Genomic DNA, 10,535 nt, shown 5'->3' on the forward strand with positions numbered 1-10,535 from the left:
TCCATCTGGGTGGAGCTAAGTGCCCTTCATTTGCCATCATCTGGTGGGGCTCATGGGCACCCTTCATTGCCATCATCGGGGGTGGTGGCCTACTGCGCGCGGTATCCAGCTGTCATATGGACAGAGCTGATGAAGCTGCTCCCTTTATGTTTGTGTTATCCAGTGTCATGCGGAACTTGGCCACGACTTTCCCACAGTAACTTTATTATCATCCTCAATCATTTTCAACCTCTGCAATTCGTAATATAATGAAAGCCTGGGAGATCACACACAGACCGGTCTTTTCTTTTGCTTCGTGCAATCGGCCAATGAAATTTAGAGATTCTGAGGGAAGAGAACGAGTGTGCGTGTAGCTAACAAGCTGCAGTTTGCCCGGACCCAAGAACAGACCAGCAAGTCTTGTAATTTCCTCACAAAAAAAAATGTCTTACCCCTCCCCCAGTGCCCAGTACACTACCCCTCCCTCCCCAACAGCGGTCCAGTTATGATGAGAACAAGGAGGAACAAAACTGCTTTTCTTTGCATTATGCCGCTCGCAAATTTTCCAATTTGGGTGACTGGGGAAAGGCTTCCTATTTTTGGAAAAGAGAAAGGAATGGGGATGCTGGGGGGAGAGAAGCGGGCCACTGTGAGCCGGCATTCCAGATGTCCCAGAACGACGGCTGTACCAGCCCAGGACCTCCGGGTGCCGGCTGCCAATGATGACCTCATCAGGTCCGGGCCGAATGGGCCGAAGACTGGGGTGCACAGTTCCCCCGTCCCGTCCTTTCATTTTCCCCTCACAGTCTCCAGTCTCCCTCTCTTTTTTTCCCCCTGTCCCTGGCAAAATTACTCCTTCATAATTAGCCATTGTTCCCGCTCTTTTGGCAAGGCCTTTGGAGCTTTTTTACAGGGCTGCCCTCTTTATTTTCCTTTACCCCCCACCCCCCGCCCCTGGCCCCTATCTGCTCATTGTATCTCCCTCAGAAACAGAGAGACTTGTGATATCCCTCTCTCTCTCTCTCTCTTTCTCTCACAAACTCTCTCTCTCCCTTCTCTTTGGCAGTCTGTCCCTTCTCCGCGGCTAGCCTCGAGAGCGGACTGTGGGAGTTTTTACACTTGATTTGTTGAATCAGAAGTCTTTGCCGTAAACTCCTGACCGCACAGAAGAAACCTATCTGTATAAGTGACAGAGAGAGACCTGCCCCTGAATGGTGCTTTGTTTACTGTTTTCCTAAAATGGGGCCCCCCCCCTCTATATTTCATCTGTCACAGTTGCCTTTCTTTCTCTCGACAATGCTTGATTGTTCTCGGGAAGAAAAAAAAACGCAGGTTCTTCTCGCAGGAGAGGAGAATTCTGTATTATATTTTCCTGCCAAATTCCGATCTCTGTTTTCCTTCCCCGGCTCTCACAAAGGGCTCATAACTTACTGTCAGCCGTGAGCAGGACCACAAAGCTCTACTGTTGCTCGGCAAATAGGCTGCGTTGGTTTGATGGCTTGACCGGGCTGTAAAGTTTGCTTAACTGCAGCACAGTGACAGCAGGCACTTTGGGAACTGCATCCCCCAGAAAGCCCAGACCGCTGCACATTTAGAGAGAGAGAGGGGGAGAGAGAGAGACAGCAGGAGGGAGAGAACAGAGAGAGAGAGAGAGAATGAGAGTGAGAGTGAGAGAGAAAAAGAGAGAGGGAGAGAGAGAGAATGAAAGTGAAAGAGTGAGGTAGAGAGAGAGAGAGAGAGAGAGAATGAGAGAGAACAAGAGAGAGGGGAGGAGAGAAACAGTGTGAGCCTTTTCTCGTCTGTGAATCTCTCTTTTGCGTCTGTCTGCCGCTGCTGCAGCACCAAAGTCCGGCGGGAAGCTTCTCCTCGTAAATTCAGTTTTGGTTTTGGCTCTCCCCGTGCGCGTGAGCGAGCGAGCGCGTGGCTCTCCGCTGTGGACGTGTGTATGAGCCAGCCTATCCGGCAGGACCGCCGGGCCCATCGCAGCGCCGCCCTGGCCTCCCCGCCTCCCTCTGTGATCTGAGAAGGTGTTATGTCGTCAGGCTGTGAAGTTGTGGGACACGGATGCCGTAGAGGGAGAACCACAGAGGGGACTGGCAGGCCCAGTGTGTGAGTGCTTACTGACTGCTCACTGACTGCTCACTGACTGGGCAGTGTGTGTGAGTGCTTACTGACTGCTCACTGACTGGGCAGTGTGTGTGAATGATTACTGACTGCTCACTGACTGGGCACTGTGCTTAAATGATTACTGACTGGGCACTGTGTGAGTAATTACTGACTGCTTATGGACTGGGCACTGTGCTTAAGTGATTACTGACTGGGCATTGTATTTGATTATTGTCTGGGCACTGCGTGTAAGTGATTACTGACTAGGCACTGTGCTTAAGTGATTACTGACTGCTTATGGACTGGGCACTGTGCTTAAATGATTACTGCCTGGGCATTGTGTGTGAATAATTACTGACTGCTTACTGACTGGGCACTGTGTGTAAGTGATTACTGACTGGGCACTGTGTTTAAGTGATTACTGACTGGGCATTGTATATGATTATTGTCTGGGCACTGCGTGTGAGTGATTACTGACTGGTCGCTGAGTGATTACTGACAGGGCACTGTGCTTAAATGATAACTGCAATGCTGCAGTGCTCACTCAGGACCTACCAGCAGGGACAGTGCTGCGTCGTGTGGTGTAGTGCAGTGTATTGTTATGTAGAACACACAGTACAATGTTCACAGTTCTTCATTTCAGATAGGTATATATGTGAATGAGTAGCTTTCGCACCACAGCACAGAGCACAGGGGGATTGGAAGTGTAGCTTTTCATTGATTCACAATTATAAGACCATAGTATAGAACCAGAGCTGCCCTGTAATACAACAGTATAGAACCAGAACTGCTCTGTAATACCACAGTACAGAACCAGATCTGCCCTGTAATACAACAGTACAGAACCAGAGCTGCCCTGTAATACAACAGTATAGAACCAGAGCTGCCCTGTAATACCACAGTACAGAACCAGAGCTGCCCTGTAATACAACAGTACAGAACCAGAGCTGCCCTGTAATACAACAGTACAGAACCAGAGCTGCCCTGTAATACAACAGTACAGAACCAGAGCTGCCCTGTAATACAACAGTATAGAACCAGAACTTCTCTGTAATACCACAGTACAGAACCAGAGCTGCCCTGTAATACAACAGTATAGAACCAGAGCTGCCCTGTAATACAACAGTACAGAACCAGAGCTGCCCTGTAATACAACAGTACAGAACCAGAGCTGCCCTGTAATACAAAAGTATAGAACCAGAGCTGCCCTGTAATACAACAGTATATACTACCCAGGTTTGTTTGAGAGAGTCTCGACTTTCTCTCTCTCTCGCCCTCTTTCTCTCACACACTGTGTGTCAAAGCTGGACTGGTTTGACTTTGAGCGACTGTACAGTCACAGTGGAAGGTGGTTTATTTGCGCTAAATGACAGTAAAGGCTGCAATGATGTCCCAGTCAGGAGCATCTCATTATGTGGGAAAAGACCCCCCAGGATTCCTGCTCAGTCACCTGTCTCTCCTGCTCCTCTTCCTCATCCTGCCTCCTCCCTCACTCTTGCTTTCAAAGCTCAGTTCTGAAGTCCCGTCTCATCTTTCCTGTTCACTTAAAATTCAGCGAGGAGTTCTTTTTCCCCCATGGGATTTTCTTTTCAACTCATTGTGTCATTTTGAAAGACCACTTTATATGATAAATGACATGTACAATTTGCGTGCCTTTTTATTATTGTTCTTGCGTGTGTCTTCCTCTTGTCCTTTTGACATATCCTTGTTTTGTTTGAATTCATCATTTATTTAAAATGCCAATGAATGTCTCCTCCAGCTTCGTCAAAACATGTTTGCTTTAAATACCACTTTCTTAGTAGTGAACTTTTATCTGTATGATACAAGCCGAAACACAATCCCAAGTGTTAACCACGTTCCTTCTTCTAGGAGACTTCTTGGGGGAACTGATTTTTTTTTTTTAGGAAAAATCTCACAATAGTAGTAAGTGTTTTTTTTATTAGCAGTGGATGAGATAGCGGCACGCTATTTAAGCAACGTGAAAGCACCACTCCTGAAAGAAAAGTGTGATCTCCTTTTCTCACTCTGTGTCCTACAAACCTTGATCCCTTTCCCTGCTTTGAGAGCTCATCTCGTCACACTCTCCCCCTCCTACAGACACTGTCCCAAATTACCGTCTGTTAAGTTTGATTACTCCACCATGTTCCGTTTGCCATTATGAGTTATAAAATAATATTGAGTTTTGAGTGAAACGGAACCATGTGCACAGAAAAACTTTGGTCTGCTTTATTTTTATTTATTTTATTAAGGTCAGGGATTTTGAGTAAGAATAAGGGCATGGTTTTTTCAGGACAGTTTTTCATTTACTGCCTCTTATTTTTTAATGAGTCGATATACAGTTTATACAGATTACGGAAACAGTGTGCTTAAAGACGTTTAGTACTCATAAAACTTTTATATGTGCCCTCTCTTCTTTTGTTATTTCTCCAAGCCATTTTTGTCTATAAAACTCGTTATCTTCTTAACCTTGATTATAAACATTCCCCCAGTAAGACACATTAGACTCCTCAATTATGTGGGTATGAATTAATACATTTAGGAAAGTGTAATAGTTATTACTTGCTTAAACAAATGCTAATTATTTCTTCATTTATGTTTAATGTTGATATTGCATTCATTACGTTACATATATTATGCCAAAAAGAAAAATTTAAATAAATAAAAAAATCATAAATTTGTGTTTCCATAATTTGTGCTTATACTATTTATTACCATATATATCATATATATAGTCATAAATGTGTGATACAGGAGTTATTCTTTAATTCACACAGCAAATAAAATAATGTAAGACAAAGAGTAACATGCACTTTTCTGGTTTGTGTGTGTATGTGTGTTGCTGCCCCTAACTGTTGGAAACCCAAAGCTCTGTCATAAGCCAGCCTTTGCAATACAGGCTGGAGCTTTCCCTTGAGATGGACTCACACAATGGCCCCCTTGTTTTCTCCCCTATTTTTGTTTATTCCTCTTTTTTCGGCAGTGGTGTTAGAAGTGAAGGGCTAATATTTTCCTCCTGAAGTGACCTGTGGTTTAGGGGTGGGGCGGGGGTAGGGGGGCAGGGGGGCTCGAGCAGGCTGGTGTGGAGTTACTTAACGCCATTGTCTATAAAAGGTCAACAGCATGAGAGGGCAGAGCCGGGCGAGCTCAGAACCAGTGCTCGTTACAACGGGAGGGGGGGCGGGGGGTGGTGCTGGGGGGTGGGGGGGTGTAGGGGCTGGGGGAGAAACGGGATACCCACAGACACATGGTCCCAGTCACAAGACCTTGAAGGCGGGCCAGCGCTGGGCCCGCTAATGCTAACCAATTAAACAGAGGGCTGCTGCGCGATGAAACATTATCAGTGGCATCAACTCATGAGTCAAAGCATTCCTGGCTATATGAGCCTGCCGCTCAAAAGACCCTAACTTCTTAAGCCCTATAAATACAGCGGAGCAGCGATATTGTCAGCTAAATATAGTCCCTTTTCTCTTCTCTCTCCTCTTCTCTCGAGACGCCAGGGCTGTGACTCTGAGAACAGGGTCTCCAGCGCTTATCGATTACTTTGGTTTGTTAGCTGCCCTTTGTTATTGTGTAATCAGGCGTGATTGGCTGCCGCACGTAGAGAGGCTGGGGAGGCCTTTACCGATCACACTGCTTAATATTCACTCACACACACACATGCGCACACACACACGTGCTGGACAAACATTAGAACGTAAGATCACATAATGACAGAAACATGCAATTCAGCCAGTTCCTGGCTGGCCACTCGGTTATTGATGAGTTCACGGGGGGCGCCTGGCGGCTTCAGTCATGCGTTGACTGTGTGGGTGATTTTGGCGTTTTGTGCCCAGTCCTTCAGTGCTGATTATTGCTGTTTTCTGTGCAAGCGTCCACGTGTGTGCCATCCTGTCTGTGCTTGTGAATGTACGTCTTTATAACCATGGTGTGTTTTGTGTGTTACATGATAAAAATTGTGTGTGTTCATGTCAGCTTTATATAGAGTCCAAAGAGGTAAAATGTACTCCTTGCAGCTTATCCTAAAACAATGCCTGGTGTTAATTTTCAGACAAAACCTTAAGAATTTTGCTTTGAGAACTACAGAAGTGAAGAGCGGAGTGTATTGGGGTTAGATTTGGGGTATTTTGACTTTATGTGAGCATATACATTTCACAGCTCATGCAGACATTAAACAGAGCACAGAGGACCTGCACCATGATAAACATGTATACCGTGTCCATTGGTAGTGTGTTATGCAGGGTTATGCTACTTTAAGACAGTCGCTGATTTGCTTAAACGCAGTCTGATGGATACGTGGATCTGTCCCCCCCCCCAGGGGAAGAGCAGGTGCCCAGGTGGCCCTCACCCGACGGGCTGGCCTCATCCTGGGGGTCTCGATGCGGGGAAACCGCCTCTCCGTTCCACTTGAGCTCTGCGCTCCGCAGCTTAGCTCAGCGCTCCGCACAGCTCCCAGCGCCGGCCCGTTAATTATTAACTCCAGCTGTCAGACGGCGTTACACAGCTCTGAACAGGTCTGCTGCGCTCTGACGAGACTGCTGCAGACACACGTCACAGAGAGATGGGGGAGCCGGTCTCTCTCTCTCTCTCTCTCTCTCTCTCTCTCTCTCTCACACACACACACACACACACACACACACACACACACACACACGCACACACGCACACACACATGCTTCAGTGCTCTGAGTGATGGCTGGAGACCGTAGTGAAAGTGCCTGGGAGGCTGAATATTTTAGAGGTAAAATAATCCCGCTTGATTTACTGTGTAATACAAAAGTAGTGCTTTGTTTCACTCGCGCTCCATTGAGGATGGGTGTTGTTCCACTGGAAGCCCAGGCTCATTGGAGCCATGAATATAAAATGTGGCAGAATCCTGAGCCCCCCCCCCCCCCCCCGCTTCCCCCCCCCCCTCAAACCCCACAACCCCGCAGCATTCCTCCGCAGCGTTCGCAAGTTTCCGAACTTTGCTGCGAATTTTGATTGTCAATTAACACTTCCCAATTTGGGGATCATTTTCGATTTAATATAATTGCAGGAAACCGTTTATTGGCTGATTGAAATTGAGGGCTGGGGCGCGCTTAAGAAAACAGGCCCAGGCGGGGGGGGGGGAAGGCTGGAGGCTCCTCCGCCCCGCCGTGACTGACGGGCCGGAGCTGTTTACACAGCTGCTGCGGGCTGCGTGATTACCATGCGCTCCCATTGTCCGCTTGTTCCCTCCGCCGCGGAAAACAAAAACGGGTCTGTAGCGGCGAGCGCATGTGTGTCATTTGTCTGCGCATGCCCTGCTATTGTAGGGTCCCCGCAAACCAGCGCCCTGGGCCTGCACAACCCAAACAGCGGCGGCGGTGTGACTCCTGGGCGGAGGGGGGGGCCTGGCTGATGTGTGATGTTTCAGGACCAAGCTTTTGTTTTCGGGAAAACCTGAGGCACAGCGCCCGGTCCCAGCATCCATTGTGCGATGCGGTCGAAGGCAGTATGAACAGATGAACTCAGTCTGAAAATGAATATGAATATGGACTCCATGACAAATTAAGCCCCCCCCCCCTCTCCCCTCACTAACCTACAGATTGGCTGTATTTCTCAGCCTGTGGGGTAAACTTTGGAGTATCTTGGGCCTGCCCTGTTGCCATGCCTCCCCTGCCCCCCCTCCCCCCCCCCCGCTTTTTGCTAGAACGCTCCAGAGGGGGAAGGCGCTTGTTACGTCACAGCCCTTGACCTGATATAACCATGTCTCTTCATCCGCGCCAATTCCATCAAGAGCAGGGCTTTACCAAAAACTCCCATCGACCTCCCACCACAATGCTGCCCTTTGAAAGCACTCAGAAATGACACCAGGGAAATGTCACCATTCAAGCCGATGCTGGCTAATAAAGAGGCTGTGCCCGGCTCAGATCTCTCACCCTGGATCCCCTCATTAACCGGATATCTCCCGTTTTCCTTTAGAAACATCCAGGGCAGTTAATCCAGGGGCCTCTGGATCCGTTCAGCGGGCTGAAGGCTGTTTTCGTTTGGAAGCTTGCTGTTTGTTTCCATCGTGTAGTTTATGGTTTTCCTCTCAGCCAAATAATCTGCTTACAGTTTCCCTCCAAACTGACTCTGGATATTCTGTTGTTTTTTATTTGTGAATTTGGGGTGGGTGGGTTGGTGGGGTGTAGGACAGGGATTTGGGGTGGCTGTTCAGGTGGCTTCCCCTCCATAGAAAAATAATGAAGTGCTCTACCAAAAATAATTTTGACTGACTGACGTACTTATGAAGTGACTGCTTTTTGATTGGCTGATTGATGGATTGCTTGTTAAAGACGACACAGAGGGAGAGCGCGGGTCACGTGTCCCTCCCCTGACCAACGGGACGCCTCGTAATGGCTTTATTAGTAGCACATGTGTAGTTAGATTATCGCATCGTATTCGTTTCGTTCTCCAAAGGCCCCAGCCTTGAGGGCCTCCTCTTAAATGGTGAGCAGAGTGGAATCGGCTTGTGCAAATCCAATCAGGAGCCGCAGCTCACTGCTGAAGTGGCCGCCTCAGCTGGAATGCGCTTCATTATTGCGGTTACACCTGATATGTCAGGCATGCTCTTCACTGCAGTGATCGTGACATGGTGTGTCAAACTTGTGCATTTTTGCCACCGGCGGGCTGTGAGTTCCAGCCTGTTTAATCAGGGCGTGTTTGCCTGAAGATGTGCTGCAGTTGTAAAAAACCTAATGCTACCTTTGCTCATTCAGATGGGGGTGGGGAAGTTGTTGGAGAGGATGGAAAAATATTATTGATATTTATGAATATTGTTATCTACAGGATAAATATTATTAATTCATTGTCAGCTCAATATGAGTGTCGTCTGTGCAACAGTTAGCCCTGTATAGTTGTTTAGTGGGGGTGCCAATACATAAGGCCCAGTAAACGTGCGCTACATGCTAACATTTCCCACTGCTGTGCCTGAAGTTTGGTGGAAGTGTGCTACATGCTAAGCTTTCTTAGCACTGTGCGTGAGGTCCTGCGAAGGAAGCTAAATGCTAACGTTTCCCATTGCTGTGCGTGAGGCTCAGTGAAAGTGTGCTACATGCTAAGCTTTGTTAGCGCAGTGCATGCGGCTCAGTGTGAGTGCCTTACACGCTAAGTGTCCTGTGTGTGCGTGTTGTGTGTTGCGTGGGGCAGGCCCAGGCACCGCTCCAAGCGCTAGCTCACCGCGTCCTTTTTACGTTAAACAAAGGGCTCAGCTCAGAACACGCCTGCCGCGCTCTCCCGGGCGATGCAGCTAGCGGCCGATAAAATCTCCTCCGAGCCCTCGGTGCGGGTCCAGTCCAGGGGTCAGTCTGGGGGCCGGTTCCAGGCCATTGTCCAGACCCGAGCGCTGGAGCCGCCCCCCCCCCCCCCCACGTGTGCCGGCCGGGGCTTTTTAGGGCTAAATGGAGACAGAGTGGCATTGTCCGGTTCTCCTCCTAAAACGCTCTCCTCCGGCACAAGTTCCTGTCTTCTCAGCGGCCGTGCCAGCGATGCTCACGTCTCCTGCCTTCTGTTACCCCCCCGCTCTTTTTATTACAAACAAAGGGAAATAAAATAGGCTGGTCCGCTCCAGTGATACGCTTTATTTGAGTTTAACCCTGCAAGGGCTGTTCTTCCCCGCGTGTAGGCGGCTGTAGGACGTGGGCGGTGTGGTCCTCACGGTCTGGCTGTACTGACCGCCCCTGTGTTTGTGCGGTGTGGTCCTCGCTGTCTCGCTGTACTGACCGCCCCTGTGTTTGTGTGGTGTGGTCCTCGCTGTCTGGCCGTACTGACCGCCCCTGTGTTTGTGCGGTGTGGTCCTCGCTGTCTCGCCGTACTGACCGCCCCTGTGTTTGTGTGGTGTGGTCCTCGCTGTCTCGCTGTACTAACTGTCCCTGTGTTTGTGTGGTGTGGTCCTCACTGTACTGACCGTCCCTGTGTTTGTGTGGTGTGGTCCTCGGTCTCAATGTACTGACTGTCCCTGTGTTTGTGTGGTGTGGTCCTCACTGTACTGACCGTCCCTGTGTTTGTGTGGTGTGGTCCTCGGTCTCAATGTACTGACCGTCCCTGTGTTTGTGTGGTGTGGTCCTTGGTCTCAATGTACTGACCGTCCCTGTGTTTGTGTGGTGTGGTCCTCGGTCTCAATGTACTGACCGTCCCTGTGTTTGTGTCTCCAGCAGAATAATGTCGTCCAAGCAAGCCGCCTCTCCGTTCCTCCCTGCCGACGGGGACGACGCCATGAGCCAGGACAGGGTGTCCTGGGACAAGGAGGAGAGCAGCGACCCCCACGGCCCCCCCCAGCTGCCCCTGCACACCGTGCTGCACAGCAAAAGCCCCCCGGAGGAGCTCCCCGCAATCAGCAGCGTCCCCCCGGAGTCAGAGTGGGACAGCATCGTGTCTGCCCAGCAGCGCATGGTGAGAGAGAGAGAAGACACACGTACACATGTACACACGCACAGAATGTACACACA

General features: G+C 49.3%; 1 protein-coding gene across 31 annotated transcripts in view; it reads left to right on the plus strand.

Moving 5' to 3' along the window:
• Positions 1–10,535, plus strand: part of LOC135255600 (transcription factor SOX-6-like) — a 200,877-nt gene that overhangs the window by 68,533 nt on the left and 121,809 nt on the right. For 18 of the 31 annotated variants that reach the window (XM_064336985.1, XM_064336984.1, XM_064336998.1 and 15 more), the window contains one exon: positions 10,242–10,479. In XM_064336985.1, the coding sequence (XP_064193055.1) occupies positions 10,242–10,479 (238 nt within the window). Of the gene's footprint in view, positions 1–1,680; positions 2,089–10,241; positions 10,480–10,535 lie in introns of those variants that run through there. The other 13 variants (XM_064336994.1, XM_064337000.1, XM_064336995.1 and 10 more) reach the window with 4 other exon arrangements.

The sequence above is a fragment of the Anguilla rostrata genome, chromosome 5 (assembly GCF_018555375.3).
Source record: "Anguilla rostrata isolate EN2019 chromosome 5, ASM1855537v3, whole genome shotgun sequence".
Lineage (NCBI taxonomy): Eukaryota > Metazoa > Chordata > Actinopteri > Anguilliformes > Anguillidae > Anguilla > Anguilla rostrata.